Source organism: Mytilus galloprovincialis, chromosome 8 (assembly GCF_965363235.1).
Source record: "Mytilus galloprovincialis chromosome 8, xbMytGall1.hap1.1, whole genome shotgun sequence".
NCBI lineage: Eukaryota > Metazoa > Mollusca > Bivalvia > Mytilida > Mytilidae > Mytilus > Mytilus galloprovincialis.
Genome location: NC_134845.1, coordinates 71,128,585 through 71,151,139, shown reverse-complemented (window position 1 = coordinate 71,151,139; position 22,555 = coordinate 71,128,585). Strand labels below are relative to the sequence as shown.

The following is a 22,555-nucleotide window of genomic DNA, read 5'->3' as shown; positions in this document are numbered from 1 at the left end:
AAAATAACCCTTTATACAGTATATCAACATTGGAATCTGTACAGGGTGATAAAATTTTCTATGTGTATTAGTTTTTCTATCAAACTGCCTTCACATTATTTTCATGCTGTAGTTTCAGCAACTTTTTATGCCTGTATGTAATTATGTACAATTGTACATATGTACTTTGGTATGTGTGTATGTCCTAAAGTTGGTATCCCTTCTCTAACTTTACTTTGCCTTTACCAAATGTTATGAAAAAGTAAAGTCACAAAAATACTGAACTTTCAAGACGGAAAGTCCCAAGTCAAAGCCTCAAACAACTGTCATATTCCTGACTTAGAAAGGGCATTTTTTTATGAAGAAAATGGTGGAGTTAACCTGGTTTTATAGATTGCTAAACCTCTCGCTTGCATGACAGTTGCTTCAAATTCCATTAAATTGACAACAATTTGTGAACAAAACAAACAAACATAATATGTAAATATGTCAAAAGTAGAGGTACAACTTCTACACAATGCTCATACAAATGTAACCACAAAACACAGATCTAGTTTGAATTTTGTTGTCATCACTTTTACCATTCTAGAGTTATGCCCCTTTATAAATTGAAAAAATTACTGAATTTTTCGTTTCCGCTGCCTGAATTAAGTTTGCCTTAACCAAATTTTATGAAACGTAAAAACACAAAACATATTACAGCAACTCAGATTACATCCATATTTGAATAGCGTCACTTTCACAGTTCTTCAGTTATGTCCATTTTATAAATTTATGTGATATGTAAGTTTAGGCATCATCTGTGTCTCATGGACACATTATCATATGTGTATTTTCAAGTGGATTGGTATTGGTGTTTGTGTTCATCTTTTTGACAATAATTAACAAGTTCAGGGTGGAATCTGATATGATGTGATTTCCAGTTTTATTTCTTCTTTATTCTTTCCTCTACTATACATGCTCTATGGAGTATCACTACTATATTGTATTGAAAAGCCAGGGCAGGTTTAAACAGAAAGATTTTGAAAGCAGAGTAAAATGTGTACCTTATAATCCGCATGACTTTCTCAAATACAATTTGAATACTAAATATCCAAGCAAAAAATAAGGTATAGTTACTTTAATTCAGTCACGGACCTGTGATGTCACAGGTAAAGTAGATCTGATTCTTTATTTTCTCCACAACAAGATATGTCAATGTATTTTAAAGGTTTGGAATGAATTCATTGTATGATATTGATATTCAATTGAATTAAGAGAAATAATGAATAACATTTTATTACACATGTAGAACAATTAATAACATCTGTAAGACGATACATTCACACATACAAACTTTGAACATAGGACTCTAGTTGTTTGTAAAATATTAAACAACAAAATATTGCTGGGAGATTTTTTTTCATATTTTAAAAATGAAAAAAACAAAGAGCCATGAATGTTTGGGAAATGAAGGGAAAATTATGATTTCTATTCTACACAATAGTGCAAAACGAATTAATAAGAAAAAATATACAACATAATGCTATGAACTAACTTTTGACATTCTAAAATAATTTAAATACGCTGACTAATACTTTATTCCGATTCCCAACTGATCCATTGCACAATCTTTCTTTCCTTGTTTAAAATATTTAATTTAATAAATGAAAATTGATTTTATCTAGTGAAATGACTCTCATTTGAAAATTTATAACAATTCCAAGACAACTAATTCAACACTTTTGCTTCACAAAACAAAACAAAAAATCCTGAAGCAGTTTAGACACATGTTTCAATGTTTCCAGAATTACTTTTGTTGTCTGATTCCTCTTCACTTTCATCAATTAATTGGATTTGTTCCAACATTTGATCAAGTTCATTACAGCTGTTATACATTTCCTCAATAATATTATCATCGAAATCACTTTCTTTCATTTGACTAGAATTTTCTTCATTTATTTGGATCAAGTTATCTCCCCTTGACTGACTAGAGTTATCTCCCATTGTTTGATGGAGGTCTATATCCACATGTTGACTAGTTTCTGAACTCGGATCAAGGACATTTATATACTCTGTTCTGCGGAGGTCCAATTGGCTATTTGTTGGTGTTTCATTAGTTGAACTTGCGGTTTGGTACTCAGTATCACTATCTGAGGGAGTAATTAGGTTGAGGTCAGGGTGAATAAGATTGGTTTCAAATATCATTGATTCTGTTCGAACACATTCAGAATCAATAATCATACGGCAATTGTCAAAGTTCATTGTTTCAAGTAGCTTTAAAACATGTCGCTGTTTGATTTTATATTTCTTGTGAACACGAGCCATCTGGGATGAACCATAGTCACGAATTTTGAACAGTTGATTGTTGTATGTATCTCGCAAATGTTCTAGTTTTTGAGCACTGTTATCTTTCAGTCGTGTCACCTGACTGTTGTAGTTATCACGTATTGTATCAAGTTTGTTGGAGGCCCACTCCCTACGCTGGCTAGCCCCTTCCTTGAAACGCACTGCTTGTGATGTGTAATTGTCTCTAATCCTCTCCAGCTGATTATGATACCCATCACGAATACGATTCAGTTGTGAATAATAGTTCTCCTTGAGTCTCGCAAGTTGAGCACTTTTGTACTGATCCATATTCTCCACAAGTTTAACAATAGCATCTCGTCTTCTTTGGTTGATGCACCTTCTAACTATAGCAGAAATGATACAATAGATCAAATTCAACGTAAAAAATGATGCAGCACAGGCCAGCCCTATAAGAAAGCTCCATATTTTAATTTCTGTTAGAATGCTTGTATCAATAAGTAGATTCATTCCAATGGAAGTCTTATTTCTTGAATTTTCCACAATGCATTCATAAAGTCCTGTATCTGATCTCAGCATATAGTCTATAAACAGATCACCGTTATTCAACACAAGAATGCGATCTGCATTTCCCACTAATTCTGAATGGTAAGAGTTAGTATTGTGCCATGTGTGATCCATGTGGAATAATCCATTCTCTTTTACATCCTCTATGGTAGGGTGTGACTCCCACACTAAGGAATGACTAGGATAATATATAAACATGTTACCCCGTGGAGTAACCCAGGAAATGAGTGGAGCTGGGTTCCCTGTCCATTCACAGTGTAGTATTACTGATGCTCCAATAGGGCTTTGATATTCAGTTTCATTTGCCAAGACAGTAATTTCTCCACAGTGATCTTGAAGTTCTTCCAGATTAAGCTTGGATAACTGAACCCTTTGATTATTTTCGTAGCAAGAAATGTCCTGACTATTGATGACGTTTGGACTAGGTTTGTCCTGTTCGATGATCCATGTAATACTACAGTCACACGGAAGGTGATTACCCTGAATGTCAGTTGTAACATTAGTCATGGTACTGAATGTTACCGGATGCAGTGCTGTAATATTGTTATAGCTTATGTTGATCATCTTGGCGTTGACTAGATCAGCAAACAATGTGACATGAATGTATTCCAAGAGGTGATTATCTGACATTTGTAATGTTGTGAGACTGTGCAGTCCCCTGAAGGCCTCCCTGTTCAGGTATACTAAATTGTCCATGTGAGACACAGACAGATATTGAAGTTGAGACAACTGTTGAAAAACTGGCAAAGTTATTTCGGAGAATGGGTTTCTATCCAGAATGAGGGTATGAAGAGATGACAAAGCACTGAAAGCATTACTAGACAAGTTATGTATGTTGTTTTGGCTAATGTTGAGAATTTGAAGACTAGGTAAAGGTAGGAGTTCAATATCCATTAGATTATTTCTAGATAGATCCAAAAATTGTATATCTTGTAAGTTGTAGATGGTTGAAGTATTGAAACTGTCCCAGTTGTTTCCAGTAAGATGTAAGATTTTGACGGTAGGTGGGATCCATAAATTGTCAGTAGAAATGTCTGTATTACTGAGATCCAAATAAACCAATGAATTAAGTGTGTGGAATGTGTTGTTTGTTAAATCCAGGTTTTTATTCCCGCTAAGATTTAAATGAGTCAGATTCTGAAGTTCTTTGAATGTTTTGTCATTCATATCTTCAATATTGTTGTTTGAAAGGTCAAGTTCACGTAGCATTGAAAGTTTTGTGAACACAGATTCTGTGATTGATGATATGGAATTATTAGACAGTTTTAAAATTTCTAAATTCTCCAGACCTAGAAATTCTGAATTGTTGTTTTGATTTTGAAAGACATAGGTCAAGTCTTGTACATAGTTATGACTTAAATCTAGTTCTGTAGTGTTATATGGAATTGTGGCTGGAATAGTGAGCAGATTTTTTCTGGAACAATCCACTGACGTCTGAAAATTATTCGTTGTACATTGACAGACTGATGGACAACATTGGACACTTGTTGTAAAGAGTACCAAGACAACACCAGCAGACAGCAGTTGCCATGGTGTTTTCATCCCCATCTTTTTCACGAGCACTGAGTGCCTTTTGTTGTTTCAATTTACATATTCAATGTCAGGGTACCTGCAAAATAAAACAATTGTGTTATAGCAATTTGTTTTGTCATAAATCAGGACGTTGGTTTTCTCATTTAAATTGTATTATGTTTTGCTCATTGTCGAATGTAGTGTGGTGAACTATAGTTGTTACCTACATGTCATTTGGTTTCTGATAGATTGCTGCCTCATTGGCAATCATACCATATCTTCTTGTTTTTATTGAACAAAGCATACACATTACAAATGTCATTCTTTGTTAATTCTCATTTTAGAAATGGAGTTGTTGCATTGATAGTTCTCTTTTATCTTTTCACTGGGTATATATTTTTTTAATCATCATTATTAGAGTATTCTTTATCAAATTAAAAACATGAAATCAATAGTATAGTCGAGGGATTTATGGACTGACAAAGTTTATATGTAAAATAGGTAAAAATTGATTGCCATTTACATAAGTTTCAAAATGGTAAATGCGTTTTAGATGTTTATTAATTGGAAGGGGGGAGGGGGTATTGATTTAGCAAACCCAGACAGGTGTAGAGGAGATGTGATGGGCAATAATGTCATTTGAAAAGATTTTCAATAATCCTCTGCCCCTTGAAAAATATTTATTAACACTAATGATTATTTATATTTTAAAAAAATTGTGAAGAGTTTCAACACATGACCAGAGGAGACAAAGATGACACCAATAATTTCTTCTTGTTGCTCCAATGGGAAGGAGTGGGGTTCAACTGATCATAAGTCTCCCTCTAAACCTTTCTGTCTAGGTTTTATATCATAAACAAATGTTTCCTATCAGAATGAAGAAGATTATATCCTGCCACTTCAATTCTTTTAAAAAAAATAGTCGTGTATTTTGTGGTATTTAGTTTCTAAATCTCTTATATACAAAATTGTTTCAATATCAGTGAAATTATCATTTGATTCTTCATCATAGGAGCTCAAAGTGTGTATTCCGATTTAGATCAAAGGTTTATTTGTAAAGGTGACACATACTTACTGCATGTTAGTATATCATAGTTTATATAAAAATACTAGTAACACTAGAGACGTAATTATCAGATATAATATTACACCTGATATTAGTTGTTTGTGTCTAATTATTGGGTGCTGGAAAAAAGAAACATGCCTGTTTAGTTAAACATGAGTTTATAGGGATTTTTGTTGGTATTTGTTCATTATTACAGAATGCTCCAGTAGAGGTTTTGCTCTGGAAAGATTATTAGTTTCTAAATATTTGTATTTTCCAGTCACAACAGAAAATTCTTATCTTCCCCCACTACAAACAATCAAATTTTACCTCTCAAAATTAGATACTCCCTATGAATTTCAAGTAATCAAAAAAACAACATAAGGAGTGACAGTCCAGTAGCTGACATGTGTCAGTAAAGTGTAGTTTGTAATTTGTTAGATTAAGAACAGGTAGGTATATGTACCAATGTTATTTGTACAAATGTTAATGAACTACAGGCCACTTGTTGATATATTATTATCTCTTTATATCAATTGCTTGTAAACATCAAAGGTCAAATCGTGTGGGATATTGTCATGATAATAAATATTGTCCATGTACTGCATTGGTGTTACATGTACTGTGGGCTATTTATTATTTCATTTATCAAAAAATCAAACTTCTTTTAAAGTGTTTTAGAAGAAAATATATATAATGTTCCCTTGTAGAGCCTCATCGGTGCAGCTGTAGTTAACGGTAACCTTCTGTAGAGGTAGAACAGTCATTGCACTGGCAATGAACTTGTGCATGATCTAAACAAGTAGGAATACATCAATGCAATCCAATGACATTTTAAAATAAACCAACCAAAGACATTTAGAGGTCAAACATTCCATCTTCTACAATAGACATAGAGTAGTGTATACTATAAGTCAAATGTTTAATGGCCCCAAGGGTAGAGAAGTCGAGAATGAATTGTCATTACTCTACATGTTGAACTCTGAATCATTAATATCTAATTGGCATATCTTACATGTATTATTAGAAGGTTTTTATACATGTACGCCAAAATTTCAGAATGTAGTCTTTAAAGGATTGAATTATTTTAAAATCAAGTTGATTATAAATGGATGTTACATTATGTAGAAACTCGTCTAATTAGCTTCCAGTCAAACTCTGTAGCTTTCAATAGGTTCTGTTTTCTAGAATTACATAATCAAATTTTCTTTTGAGTTAGATAATAGACAATGGCATGATTTTACAAACATTTCATTAGAATGGTACGTGTTTTACTGATGACTAATATGTCAGAAAAAATAACAGCAGACTACATGCTAAAAATCTCAGAAATCAATTGCAGACAAATAACCATTTGATATTTACTTGTTGTTATTAAAAATTAGAGATGTTTTATAGGAAATTTGAAAAAAATTGGACAAAATTTGTTTCCATATTAAAATTATTTATAGAGGAAATATTTCAGCATGCTGCATAGAAAGGGTGAAAGGTGAAGGATATAATTTGCCATGAACTTGAAACAGGATGTTGGCATTTGATCTTTTCCTGTAATTGTATTTGAAAATCTATTGTTGGGTCAACATTTTATGAAATGATGAGAGAGTTTAAAAAGTGTACCAGGAAAATGATAACATAAGTGTGTATTTTCTGTCAAAATATTTTACAATTTGTAAGAGATATTGATGAACTTAAATGCATATTCTGCAAAATTTTGATTCAAAAAGAAATGTTTGAATTGTTAGAAAAATTTCAAATGTGATAATGGAATAGAATATGAATGAGTGGGTGTGATATAAACATATTTTTGGTCAGTCCTGTGTATTAGATCTAGAGGAAATTAAATTACTGAAAATTACAAAACTGCTTACCAAAAATAGCAATAAATTCAAAATAATATCACAAGCAGAAAAATTAGCACTCAAGAAATAAAGAATATATATAAAAAATAGACGAAACTTATTTACGATTATTAAACTAGACATTTATCAAATGATCCTTCCCTAAATAGCCTAGAAATCATGTTTTTAAGGTTCTGTCTGGATATTACAAGAAATACTAATAAATTCAATGATTCTTCTAGTAGAAAAATGTTCATAATTGATGCTACAATTCTAGTTCAATAAATGTTATTGATTTCAACTATGGCTCTAATATGGGATCTTGGATCTTTGGCATATGATATTGAGGTCACAAACTGGGGTGTAATTAGTTTAATTTGTCTCATTAATTATTCAGCATGCTGGTTAACTTATTACATTGGAGGTTAGTTATTTAGTGCTTATATTCTCAACAGGATCAAACTAGGTTCAGTTGTAAACTTTCTAATTAAGATAAAAGAAATTTATTAGAAAATAAACTTTTTATGTAATTTTTGTTACCAGCACTAATTAATTGCCATTATTTTCATATCTAGAAATAATTTTACACATATATATATGTATATTTATAGACAAAGGAAAAAGGACATGTTCATGTTCAGCTAGTCAGGATATATTAAAAAATGATGTTTAATTATATTCCTGTTTTGGTTTTAACGACTAGTGTACTAGAATTGTCTACACATGTTAAATCTATCGGATGTCCATGTCATTTGGTAATTAACACGTTACAGGAAGTATAAGCTTTGTCAAGGTCCTTAAAAGGACTTTGGATTCTAGGTTTCAAAAGTAAATATGGAATAAAATTGACCATATCAATAGATTAACAATTAATTTATAAGAATAAATGTACTCAAATACTTGTAGGAAAGATTTCTTTTTGAACCCCTTTCTTTTCAATGACAAATTGCACACATTTTCTTTTGTTGCTTTTAACAATACTTGTTTACATGTTACAGAAATATCGTAGAAATCGGAAAAATAAATTTTCACATGCCTAAAAATGTTTTTTTTGTAAAAAAACTAACTATTATATTCAGCTGGGAAATTGAAATGGCTTTTTCAAAAATAAGTTCCTCTGTGCTAGGATGCTTTAAAAATTTGGGAGATGATGCTCTATTCAAGAATTTTTGTAAAATGTATTTTACTTATTGGAAAAGTGTGCCACATAAAGCTTACCTTTACTAAAACTGAATATAAAATGCTGCAACACGCTCAATAATTATCTTGCTTTCTATGTTTCATGTATGTGAATTAAAATGTATTTATAAATGTAAACTCTTCACTAAACTAGATATAGTTAATGTCATATATTAAAATCTCCTACCTAATCTAATACACTGTTGACATATGGCAGCCTCTCACATCTTTTGTACAAGTCACGTGATTTGTACTGATGTCATGTGACTTTGTTTGTTAGAAAACAAAAGGTGTAATAGTTGTGGATATAGATAAGTGATTAGGGTCATTATTGGGTCAAGTTATACAACCCTTTGAAATTGGTGACCATCAATAGGCATATCATTCACTCCTGATGTTTTTATATAGTTTTTACATTTATGAAATATTATTAGAGATCCATTAGTTTGATATGATCTGATAAGAGTATTTGTAACATACTTGATTACATAGAAACTTACATGTATGCAATGATACACATTAAATCATATGAAGTAAAAGTTAGCCATCTTAATGTTTCACATTCTTTTCATCACTAAGACCAACCTTGGATCAACAATTTATGTGAGGAGAACTAGCTTAGAAAAGTGTAAACTATGCAGGAAATTTGTTGGCATTTTTATTTTGTGGAGAAAAAAATCACTAAAACTGATGAAATGTTTTTGACTGATAAGAATTTTTAATTGCAAGTTTTATTTAAAATAAAAAACAATATTATTTTACTGAAAGAATAGATAAACTGCATACATATTCAACTAAGATTAATAATTTTGTAGAGCTAATATAAAGGATATGTCTATATAAAGACTATAGCCTCAAGGCACAAGTACCATACATTACAAGTTTATATCAGTAGTTAAATTAGGTCATGATGTCTGTAAATGTATACCGGTATAGATATATAAGAATATTAAGTACATGTAGATTATATACATGTTTAGGTCAGAGCATCATTGAAGCAAGAACTAAATTATGTGAAGCTCTACATGTACATATTTGTTGACCTTTAATCAATTGTCACTTGTTTACAGCTTCTTCAATTTAAAAATACTGCTTCACAAAATTAATAATAAAAAAATCGGGGAATTTGTTGCCTCAAATTTAGTTGTCTGAGATTTTTACATGTACCTTAAGGTTGATAAATGTTCCCATTTCAGCTGATTTTCTTTATGTAGAAATTAAAAGAGGGGTGTTGTAGATATTTTAGAAAAGTGGAACACATAACACATTTAATGTCTGTCTTACATTGTATTAAGTATTATAATTATGAAAATATGTATGTAGATTTAATGATCAGAAAAATCCTCTTTTTGCTGCAAATAATTAAAAAAACATGTGATGTTGTCTGTGTTTAGATAGTAAAATGCCAGTGAATTACTTACTTCACTGATAATTATACAGTTATAAATATGTTATAAAAACTCTTGAAATATTGCATTGTTATAAGAAATCTGATGCAATAAAATAAAATGAGACAAAACATGCTTACCATTAGTATTTTGTATTTGAAGCTAACATCAATGTAAGAAGCCATGTTTAAAAATAATCTGGTCCTGATGCTGAATGGGTTAGTCCATTCTGTGTATTAGGGATGTCAGGAGTGATACAATCAATACTTCAATATTGTTTTGTTTACTTTCCCAGCAAAAATCAATAGTTAAATGATCTATGTAAATATATGGCTAGTCTTTGTCTAAGTAAAGCAGTAGAAACCTAGGTGTACTATCAGATGTGATAATCATTAATAATTAAGCAATAGAGAAGGTTGGTTAGGGAGCTCCCATATTTTATAGTTCAATCCATAAATCTCATTTCTTAGAACAAAGAGATAATTGTATATCTGTGCAACTGAATGTTCTTTTTTCTTCCAAAGCATTGAAATGAGAATAGAAATGAAAGGCTGATACTAATTTGCCAAGCGGCTATTTATGTTTTGTCATCATTATATTATTATGAAGAAACATGTTGATTATTTAAATGATTAGCAGTTCAGCAAGTAGATGACGTTGTTAACTAAAATAACTTGTTTTTGTTAGAAAGTGTTAATGCTAGGTGTTAGTCTTGTTTCACACTTCCAGATAACTGCTAGAATAACATAGTCAGATCGTGCTTGTATGCATGTCTTTACAATTTGGATCTACAATAACTAGTCTGGTTATAAAGTTCAGAAATGAAATCCCTGAAACCTTTTGAAACTTGAAATCAAAGAAACTATTAGATCATCTAAAGTATATATATGTAACAGTTATAAGTGATGTTCCTGCAGGTATTTTCAAGAAAAACTCCACTATAAGGCATCACATTTATTATTATGTTGAATAGAAAACCACTGAATTGTATGCTTCTGACTTGGGACATGCACATACAAAAAATTATGGGTTCAACATTTTTGTTGGTTCTAATCTCCCCCTTCCCTAACCTGGGACATTTTACAGTTGATTTAGTGTTTCAGCCTGTACATAAATGCTAAAGAAATGTTCTTATGTATTTTCAGTGTAAAGAATTTATATCAGCAGGGGCATTCAAGGGAAATAACCCAGCAGAAGTTGTACAGGCTTGTGACATGACGTTTGCCTGTGTATCAGATTCTACAGCAGTTAAAGATGTGTGTATTAAATACTTATATAATAGCACCTTTATACATAAATCTCATTCTCTCAACACATATCAATAGATTTTTGTTTTGTAGAAGGATAAGTTTAGGCTTGAGTTTCAATGTACAAGTAGAACATATAATTTGGAAAATAATCATATTGATAAATTGAATTTATTTCAGTAAAACTGCAGATTTTGCATTAATTTGAAGCAAGAACATGTTTGAAATGAAGCTTGACTGAATTGTTGATTAGTACCACACTAAATCAATGAGATTTTAATATCAATGTTATTTTTAAATATTCAGTTGAAAGTCTGTATTGTGGATCAGTCAAAAGGCGGACAAATTTTAGAGTAAAAATAAACAAGTTATTTCACATGTGAGCTTTCTGTAAATTCAAAATGATTAAAAAAAAAACTTGCAATTATTTCTGAATTGACAGTACTAGAATGTAATACAATGGTAAATTTTCTATAAATCAATAGCATGTATATAATAATAGGTGTTAATGTACAGGTGAGAACAAATGCTTGTTTGTCTTGACAGGTTATGTATATATATTGATTGATCAGACTAACATCGTTTGATCAACACACTAAAATAACATCTCCAATCAGTAGACAGTAATAAAACCATTCAGATAGTCAAATTAGTCTTATATACAATACTGTAAATTTAGAAATTATTGCGAAAAGTGCAACAGTGTTGTAAACGCAATAATTTAAATTCACTATTTGATGTATGAATAAAACAGAATTTTTCTCTAATTGTAATAATTAAAATCGCATTTAAGTACAAAATTTACAAAATTGCAATAATAAATGCACTAGTAATTTCTGAATTTACGGTAATTAATAGAATTTAAAAAAATCTGTTGTATTTTATCTGCTAATAAATAAAAGGTTATGTAGGTTTGCTAAGCACCCTAAAATACAAATTAGACAGAAAAAAATGTATGTTAAAGGGTTTTCTTCCTAGAAATTGTATGGTCATGAGGACAGACTTTTTTTAAGCCACAATATCATCTGCTGTTGAAAACTAGTGTTGTATCCACCTATTGCAGTTCATTCAAAATAATTGACTGTTTAACTGGCAGGAATTCTGACTAACTGCTGTAGAAAACTGGTCAAGTCGACATAGTGCCATGTGGTAAAATAAGTATAAAAATAAGGAGATGTGGTGTGATTTCCAATGAGTTTCCACCTAAGTTCAAATGAATTGGATGTAATCAATTATAGACAACTGTACCGACTTCAACAATGAGAAAAAACCCATACTTTAAAGTCGGTAGACTTGAATATATGAAGCATACTTACATATAAAAACAAAATGTATTACTTTTTATATAAATCTTTTACTCTTTTTAGCTAGGTATTATATAATTTTGATTTTTTTTCCAGTTAGTATTTGGTAATTTTGGTGTATTACAAGGAATAACCAAGGGAAAATGTTACATTGAAATGTCAACGATAGACGAAGACACAATGCAAGATGTTGCTGAAGTGAGTGACAAATAAAATGTTTATACAATAAAATGATAAATATAATATGGTTATAGCAAGTGTTGAGTAAGAGTAAAAAGTTTAGAACTTAAAGTCTTAAGAAACCTCAAATTAAAAAAAATAATGCATATGTTTTTTTATAACTCAATGGATAGTTTTCATTATAAAACTTATGTACATATACTTTTTTCTTAAGAAAATTCTTTAATTTGTTCATATTTAGAAGAAGTTTACTTTATTTTAATTGCTTCCGTCCAGGAAACAATTCACCGACATATTTTCCGTATGCAAAGTGACCTCAGTGTGACCCGTCTCGTAAAAATCTGGTGATCGCAATACGCATGGATGTCCTTAAAATTAACTATTATCTGATTGTACATGTTAAACACATGCTCAATATCCATGCTTTTTTGTTGATTGTTGACAAACAGGTGACAATTGTTAAACTTCAGCTTTAAAACACGAACTTAAATTACCTGCCATATTTTCACAACACTAACCTAATGAAAAAAAAATTGACCATTATACAAAATTTATGCGAAAAAAAAACCGATAAAATCGTGCACAGAAGACTAAGTTTATGATGTTAGAATTGGAATAACATTATTTTTCACCGGTCACTCGTTTCATTTGACTTTAATTGGCTCTACTGGGAAACAAATTGGCAAAAATTTTAGACAATTTTGAAAATTTAGAAAATTCTCTACTCGGTAGTGATGTTTACAATCAAGATTCGGTTAGTTATAGTCCTGAAATCACAGAAATAATTCTCACATTGTTATGCATCTATCACCAATCACACTAATAAATGGACACAACAATTGTTGAATCACCTTTATTTTCTAATTCGTAACCTCAACCGAACATAAAACATTTATCAATATAATACAAAACTCTCACATGGAAGTAGCCACTTGCAAAAGTCAAGTGCATTTTTATTTACGTAATAAGTACCTGTAATTCATTTTATATCAATGAGAATTATGAAAATTGTCTTGTCTCTTACTAGCACTGCAACATCAATATTTGCGACTCTTCTAGGACTATCAACCTGTAAATAAATAATTTTCATAATTATTTATTTGAAAAAAGCATCTAGAGCACTTGACTGCAATGACTCGAATTTTTCTCATTTCAGATTTCAGAAATTAAATCTGAATTTCTTCAAATATTTTTTTTTTGAGAGGATTAATATTCAACGACATAGTAAATTGCTCAAAAGCAAAAAAAAATTTTAAGATTATTAGACCACATTCATTCTGTGTTAGGAACCTATGCTGTGTCAACTATTTAATAACATCCAAATTCAGAGCTGTATCCAGCTTGAATGTTGTGTCCATACTAGCCCCAACCGTTCAGGGTTAAACCTCTGCGGTCGTATAAAGCTGCGCCCTGCAGAGCATCTGGTTGTAGGATTTCGTGATATGATTGATTCATGCATATCCATCCCTATATTGATTCATTTTCAATTATCTCATTAGGAAGAGATTTTACTGGTGATATTTGGAAAATAATAACTTTTTTTTCTGAAATGGATTCTATTTGATATACCTTTTATTTTTTACCCAACTTAACATAATATAAAGATAGGAGTTTTGTATTTTCACTTTACGACTATCATGGAATTACAGAAAACATTATTTCTGTCTGTTAATGATACTGGTCAGTATCTATAAAATCACTTTTAATGTTATAAATAAGAATTTAGTTCTTATAAAAGTGATTAGAAAAAACATGAATGTTAATGAAGTTTTTGTTTAATAACATTTAACATGCTTATTTATTACAGGCTATAAATGCCCGAGGAGGAGTATTTCTAGAAGCCCCTGTGGTGGGGAGTAGAGTACCAGCATTAGAAGGACAGTTAATCATCCTGGCTTCTGGTGACAGAAAGTTATTTGATGATTGTTACACATGTTTTGAAGCAATAGCAAAGAAATTCTTATTTTTAGGTAGGTATGCAGCTATTAAATGTTCTGTTTTCTGAAGTTGATCTTAAAGATAGTCTTTAGTTAAATTTATATACCTAAAGCCTTAAAACTATAATTTATAAAAAAAGGATAAAAGGAAATAACCAAAGTTTATTGACAGTGCCAATGAGACAACTCTCCATCCAAGTCACAATTTATAAAAGTAAACCATTATAGGTCAAGGTACGGTCTTTAACACGGAGCCTAGGCTCACACCAAAAAGCAAGCTATAAGGGCCCCAAAAATTACTAGTGTAAAACCATTCCAATGGGAAAACCAACAGTCTAATCTATATAAAATATGAGAAACGAGAAACACTTGTGAACCACAAAAAGACACGACAACCACTGAACATTAGATTCATGAATACATGATTTAATCTTTATTTTGAAACTATGTTGCCTTTGTTTGTTTCATTCTTGATATCTTTATATATATGTTCCAACTAAAGATTTTAAATATGAATAATGCATTTGCTGTTTTCTATTTTTGCTTGCCTCAAAATCAAAATTAAAAAACTATAGGAATTATGAGTTTTTATAAAATTTTGGTGGTATATTGGTATGATGTTGGCGTCGTTGTCGTCTGAAGACATTTGGTTTTCGCACTATAACTTTAGTACAAGTAAATAGAAATCTATGAAATTTAAACACAAGGTTTATGACCACAAAGGTAAGGTTTGGATTGATTTTGGGAGTTTTGGTCCCAACAGATTAGGAATTAGGGGCCAAAAAAAGGGCCCAAATAAGCATTTTTCTTGGTTTTTGCACAATAACTTTAGAATAAGTAAATAGAAATCTATGAAATTTTTAACACAAGGTTTATTACCACAAAGGGAAGGTTGGGATTGATTTTGGGAGTTTTGGTCCCAACAGTTTAGTAATTAGGGGCCAAAAAAAGGACCCAAATAAGCATTTTCCTTGGGTTTTTTGCACAATAACTTTAGTATAAGTAAATAGAAATCTATGAACTTTAAACACAAGGTTTATGACCACAAAAGGAAGGTTGGGATTGATTTTGGGAGTTTTGGTCCCAACAGTTTAGGAATTAGGGGCCAAAAGGGTTCAAAATTAAACTTTGTTTAATTTCATCAAAAATTGAATTATTGGGGTTCTTTGATATGCCGAATCTAACCGTGTATTTAGATTCTTAATTTTTGGTCCTGTTTTCAAATTGGTCTACATTAAGGTCCAAAGGGTCCAAATTAAACTAAATTTGATTTTAACAAAAATTGAATTGTTGGGGTTCTTGATATGGTGAATCTAAACATGTACATAGATTTTTGATTATGGGCCCAGTTTTCAAGTTGGTCCAAATCAGGATCCAAAATAAAACTTTTGTTTGATTTCAACAAAAAATGAATATATGGGGTTTTTCAACATGCTGAATCTAACCATGTATTTAGATTTTTAATATTTGGGATGTTATCAAATTGGTCCACATTGAGGTCTAAAGGGTCCAAAATTGAACATTATTTGATTTCATCAAAAATTGAATTCTTGGGGTTCTTTGATATGCTGAATCTAACCATGTATTTAAATTTTGGATATTGGACCATAATAGGTAAATGTCCAATTTAAAAATTTGAAGTTTAAGTTCTTAGACCACATTCATTCTGTGTCAGAAACCTATATTGTGTCAAGTATTTAATCACAATCCAAATTCAGAGCTGTATCAAGCTTGAATGTTGTGTCCATACTTGCCCTAACTGTTCAGGGTTCGACCTCTGCGGTCATATAAAGCTATGACCTGTGAATCATCTAGTTTAATGATTAGAATCACTTTTTCAAAAACAAGAATACAAAAAAATCATTGTTGCAGCAGAATCAACTTTGGTTTCCCAGACACTAGATCTAATGTATAAAAAATAGCAAGAAATAGTTAAGGATTATGTACCCTTGTGTTGATTCAATGCTTAACATATATGGAAATTTTGTTGAAAATCCACAGCCTTTATCCTTTTATTCTCATATTTGGCAATTTGATGACAGGTAGATAATAGGATTATTGCATGCAGTGCTAGTAATTATAGGATTATTACATGCAGTGCTAGCATTGATTTCCCTTAAAAAAGTTTATTAATGTAGTTATTGGTTAAAACAAATTTAAATATGGACCAAATCAAGTACACCTTTTAGGGTGCACTCGAATTTAGTGACTCAGCACTAGGTGTTTTGGAATTTACAGGTTGTTTAGAAGTTTTTGTAAAAAATAAACACTAGCACATTATAGAAAAGCAAGTGAGTAATCTATGTTTCAATTTTTATAACAAACATCTCTGTATTATAGGCTGTGGATTTTCTATAAAATTCTTGGTTTATTTGCCACCAAGTCCACTTTTTCTATTATATGCAGTGGCGGATCTAGAAATTTTTATAAGTGGGGGCCCACTGACTGACTTAAGAGGGGGCCCGCTCCAGTCACGCTTCAGTGATTCCCTATATAAGCAACCAAATTTTTTCCCAAAAAGGGGGGGCCCAGGCCCCCTGGACCCCCCCCCCCCCCTAAATCCGCCTCTGATATGCAATGAAACTGTAAATAATAATGCTTTGTATCAAGTTTCCCCTCGTTATATGTATAAAATGACCTATCTCTTTTATTCATTATATCTGTAGTTTTGATACTATTGAAGTTTGAAAAGTTCGTACAAAAAATGGCTACAGAAGGGGTCATAAACCTTAATTCAAAGCAATGAACAGGTAAATTTCATGAAATATTACCTCAATATTGTGGAATTCGATTTGAGTTCTTATACCATTGTATTGTCATGATGGCAGATGAAATCATTAATAATTTTTTCATGACTTTGTCCCATACAATGACAATTCATGTACATTTAATTGAGAAATTGTAGAAAGATGTTTTTTTAATTGAATATTGTATCTTTATGAAGGTCCAGAAATTGGTGGTGCTACTCGAATGAAGTTAATAGTAAATATGATAATGGGAACAACAATGGCCAGTCTAGCTGAGGGTATGGCTATGGCAGAGAAAGTTGGCTTAGATCAGGAAGATGTGGCCGAGGTTCTCTCCCTTGGTTCCCTTTCCTGTCCTACAGTTATACATAAAAGTCAAGGTATATAACCTAGTTAAAGGTTTCAATATATTTATATTGTAATTTGGAAATTATTTTGAGTAATTTACTACTGCAAATTATGTGACTGTGAGAGTATCGCAATAATTATACCCCCGCCGCTTTGAAAAAAGGGGGGGGGGGGGGTATACTGTTTTACCTCTGTTTGTCTGTCCGTCCGTCCGTCCCATGAATATTTTCGTCACATTTTTTCAGGAACTACAATGCCAGGATTTCTGAAATTTGGTTTCAGGGTTTATATAAGTCAGCTATACCGTGTGATGCATTTTCAGATTCATCACTCGACAACTTCCTGTTTACCGAACACTTGTATCATTTTACACATGATGGCCAAGTTGAAAATTTTAATCGCATTTTCCTCAGGAACTACAATGCCAGGATTTCTGAAATTTGGTTTCAGGGTTTATATAAGTCAGCTATACGGTGTGATGCATTTTCAGATTTATCACTCCACAACATCCTGTTTACCGAACACTTGTATCATTTTACACATGATGGCCAAGTTGAAAATTTTAGTCGCATTTTCCTCAGGAACTACAATGCCAGGATTTCTGAAATTTGGTTTCAGGGTTTATATAAGTCAGCTATACGGTGTGATGCATTTTCAGATTTATCATACTCCCGCCGCTTTGAAATAAAAAAAAAAATATAAAAACATTATATAGTTAACCAAGTTAATTTAACTGTGAAATTTAAATGTTGTTCATGGCGTACCAACAATTGTGGATATCATGGTTCAATCTTAACATAAAACTCAGTACCCGAAACTACCCATGGAAATATGTATTTCCCTGTATATTAGAATATCTTTATGTTGATTGTTGTTAACACTACCTTTATTAAATAAACAGATTATCAATGGTATAACAAACTAAAGACAGTTTTGATGATATGATAGCGTTTCACTACAATGGATAATCTATAAAACACAAAATGACAAATATAAAACTTCCTCAATAAACTATGTTTTTACAAACCACAAAATTGAAACCCATGATGAAAATTACATCCCAAGTTTAAAAGGGAAACAAATGTGAAAAAAAAACACTGATTATTTACAAAATCACAAATTGATATTAACCTAAGTTAACTGTCTTACCATTGTATTATTTTTCAGCTATTTTAAATCAAAAGTATGATCCTCATTTTCCATTAATGCATCAGCAAAAAGATTTACGTTTAGCACTGTTACTGGGAGACAAAGTAGAACAACCATTATATGTAGCATCAGCAGCAAATGAAGTAAGTACCAGTCTGGAAATATTCATCTGGAGATATCCTGCACAATGATATCATTTTATTTTATGTCTAGTTCTTGGTGGAAAGATATTGACAAATATGATGCTTACTTATAGCATAGCCTTTATAGATATTGGTTGGCAGCAAAAGGGAAAGAACTATATTTTAGAATATATTGTTACCAGTCCCAGACAAATTCTTGAATGTCATGCGTTCTCTGCAATGTTTTTTAAGTCAATGAGAATGTATCGAAACACTTTTTCTGAATTAAGCTTGGCGTTTAAAGTTTGTTTATCAAAATGGCTTGTTTTTACCAGAAACATTAAAAATATCTCCATTTTTGTCCACACAATAACTTTCTAAAACATAAGCTTAAATATCGAGGGTAATAAATTTTCCTTCTTTGAAACGGATGATTTTTCTAAGAGATGAATGTCAAGAGGTACCTCACGTCTTTGACATACTGAACTTACATTTAATATATACAACTCTATACTGAAGATATTGTATTTATTTTCTTTCTCTTTTTACAGTTATATAAAAAGGCAAGACGATTAGGATATGCTGAAAGTGACATTGCAGCAGTGTATAGAGCCGCCAGTTCATGATCGTCAAAAATATAAGGCTAGGACCAAAATTCTTGTTGTTATGTGATAAGCTGGGATCGAATGAACAGCCAGTAGAGTTGATATGATAATTGACCAATAAAAGCTCGACTTTGCCTGGCTTAGTAGCTTGAGAATGATATGATGTAGGAACAAGCCAGAGGAACCAGTTTATATAACAAGGGAGATAATCAGAACAACATTGGGGTTGGCATTGTGCAATAGACACATCTACAGAATATCATTCAGTGTTTTGGAAATAGGCAGCAAATCCATGGAAACGGACAAATATTTGATCATTAAATGATAATCCATGTTCTATTTTTATGTCAAAGATATGTGACTACCAATATTTTTATTTTGTTTCTTACTTAATTGTTTTTATAGCATTGTCCATTTAATTTTAGTTTTAATGTAACAGATTACACAAGATTTATCACAGAGGATAAAACCAAGAAAATGTTGTTTAACTGTTAAACTGTGTTAAAGAATGGATGAATCTCAAACTATATCTACATCTCTGTTTTAACTTTCGTTATTGAATACCATCAGTATGTGATTTTAGCATAAAAATTAGATACAATTTATTTTACCCCCGAAGCAAATGACTCTATAATATTGCACAGTAATTAGAATGGAATATTCTGTGAAAGTATCACAACAAAAAACATGCATTACCAAACCTGTAAACCTATTTATAATTTTCACGAGCAATTTATTTTCACAACTGATGTGAGAAGAATTTTTTTTTAAATAGTTGCAAATATGTGAAGCCTTGATCTTTCCTTATGTATAGATATATTAAGAAAATGAGAAGATTGAAAAATAAATCATCACAAAGTTGCCTAAAAAGAAATTACTGCTAAAGCATGCACTAAAATAGGTTGCTTTATAGTAATTATATATGACTGTTCCAAACATTTTCTGCAAATAGTCACCAGTTGATGTCTCTCAGCAGAAATTTTAACATGATATACTATTTAAAAACATTACTGATTACTTGAAAATTATTAATCAGTTAGGCCATATGTTCTCAGTTTGACTCAAAAACTTCTTCACATAGTAATGATTATTTTCATTACCATAAAGACATAAATTGAAACTGGTTTGAATATGATTGTTATCTAGGAATATTAGTTTAGTTGTTATGTTAGGTACATAGAGTTACTTCCCTTTATCATTGTAAATAATTCCATTTTATGAATCATTTCATATCATTGAAACTGTATTGATTTTTTTTTATGTCTGATCTATATTTTTGAAAATATTTGCCTGTTTCTCAGATTTTAAATCCACATTAATTAAGCAGGTTGTATGTTATATCTATTTTGATTGATCAATTTCATTTTATATGCAGGTCAGTAATTTGATATACCTCTGTCTTATTAACCACATGTCTCTCTGAGATCATCTTTATCAAAATGGAATATGCCCATGCAAACATTTTGCTTAATTTAAATTTAAAAGAGTAATAGAATAAAAGTTATGATATCTATGAAACTAAATCAATTATAAGCTTATGGCTGGGTGTTTAACAAATTTCATGTGATCATGACTGGCAGTAAATCCTATTACACACATGGTTTGAAAACAGGAACCTTTTTATATTAATTTTATCAGGGACTAGTAATGAAATTGTAGGATGATGGATTGTATCAATCTTTCAGAATAATATAGTCTGTGAAATCATATATTTTCTAAAGAATGTGTGTCATGATTTATGATTTATTGTACAGACAAATTATTATATGTTGGTTGTCATTATGGAGTATAGCCAGTTTGAATTTGTAGAAATTAGTGTTGAATTTCAATGGAATTTTAAGAATGGAGCTTTTAATATGATTTCTTTTTAGCTCACCTGGCCCGAAGGGCCAAGTGAGCTTTTCTCATCACTTGGCGTCCGTCGTCCGTCGTCCGTCGTCCGTCGTCCGTCGTCGTCGTCGTCCGTCGTCGTTAACTTTTACAAAAATCTTCTCCTCTGAAACTACTGGGCCAAATCAAACCAAACTTGGCCACAATCATCATTGGGGTATCTAGTTTAAAAAATGTGTGGCGTGACCCGGTCAACCAACCAAGATGGCCGCCACGGCTAAAAATAGAACATAGGGGTAAAATGCAGTTTTTGGCTTATAACTCAAAAACCAAAGCATTTAGAGCAAATCTGACATGGGGTAAAAATGTTTATCAGGTCAAGATCTATCTGCCCTGAAATTTTCAGATGAATCGGTCAATCGGTTGTTGGGTTGCTGCCCCTGAATTGGTAATTTTGAGGAAATTTTGCTGTTTTTGGTTATTATCTTGAATATTATTATAGATAGAGATAAACTGTAAACAGCAATAATGTTCAGCAAAGTAAGATCTACAAATAAGTCAACATGACCAAAATGGTCAGTTGACCCGTTTAGGAGTTATTGCCCTTTATAGTCAATTTTTAACCATTTTTCGTTAATTAAAGTAATTTTTTACAAAAATCTTCTCCTCTGAAACTACTGGGCCAAATTAATCCACACTTGGCCACAATCATCTTTGGGGTATCTAGTTTAAAAAATGTGTGGCGTGACCTGGTCAACCAACCAAGATGGCCGCCACGGCTAAAAATAGAACAAAGGGGTAAAATGCAGTTTTTGGCTTATAACTCAAAAACCAAAGCATTTTGAGGAAATCTGACGGGATAAAAATGTTTATCAGGTCAAGATCTATCTGCCCTGAAATTTTCAGATGAATCAGTCAATCGGTTGTTGGGTTGCTGCCCCTGAATTGGTAATTTTGAGGAAATTTTGCTGTTTTTGGTTATTATCTTGAATATTATTATAGATAGAGATAAACTGTAAACAGCAATAATGTTCAGCAAAGTAAGATCTACAAATAAGTTAACATGACCAAAATGGTCAGTTGACCCGTTTAGGAGTTATTGCCCTTTATAGTCAATTTTAACCATTTTTCATAAATTAAATTAATCTTTTACAAAAATCTTCTCCTCTGAAACTACTGGGCCAAATTAATCCAAACTTGGCCACAATCATCTTTGGGGTATCTAGTTTAAAAAATGTGTGGCGTGACCTGGTCAACCAACCAAGATGGCCGCCACCTCTAAAAATAGAACA

At 31.4% G+C, this 22,555-nt stretch overlaps 2 protein-coding genes across 5 annotated transcripts in view; one reads left to right on the top strand and one right to left on the bottom strand.

Annotated features, from left to right (window-relative positions):
- LOC143042498 (uncharacterized) overlaps window positions 1–20,983 on the top strand; it is a 34,696-nt gene extending 13,713 nt beyond the window's left edge. For both annotated transcript variants that reach the window (XM_076214820.1, XM_076214819.1), the window contains exons 10-15: window positions 10,940–11,050; window positions 12,442–12,543; window positions 14,333–14,495; window positions 17,407–17,589; window positions 18,725–18,849; window positions 19,380–20,983. In XM_076214820.1, the coding sequence (XP_076070935.1) occupies window positions 10,940–11,050; window positions 12,442–12,543; window positions 14,333–14,495; window positions 17,407–17,589; window positions 18,725–18,849; window positions 19,380–19,454 (759 nt within the window). In that variant the 3' untranslated portion in view covers window positions 19,455–20,983. The remainder of the gene's footprint in view (window positions 1–10,939; window positions 11,051–12,441; window positions 12,544–14,332; window positions 14,496–17,406; window positions 17,590–18,724; window positions 18,850–19,379) is intronic.
- Window positions 1,242–10,059, bottom strand: LOC143042497 (uncharacterized). Of its 3 annotated transcripts, none has more exons than XM_076214816.1 (2): window positions 9,935–10,059; window positions 1,242–4,441 (listed from the first exon to the last, which is right to left on the bottom strand). In XM_076214816.1, the coding sequence occupies exon 2, from the start codon at window positions 4,378–4,380 to the stop codon at window positions 1,741–1,743; it is 2,640 nt and encodes an 879-aa protein (XP_076070931.1). In that variant the 5' UTR covers window positions 4,381–4,441; window positions 9,935–10,059; the 3' UTR covers window positions 1,242–1,740. The 3 variants fall into 3 exon arrangements, with proteins under 3 accessions (XP_076070931.1, XP_076070932.1, XP_076070933.1); XM_076214817.1 differs by lacking the exon at window positions 9,935–10,059 and adding an exon at window positions 8,594–8,692; XM_076214818.1 differs by lacking the exon at window positions 9,935–10,059 and adding an exon at window positions 8,446–8,585.
- Window positions 20,984–22,555: the final 1,572 nt, after the last annotated feature.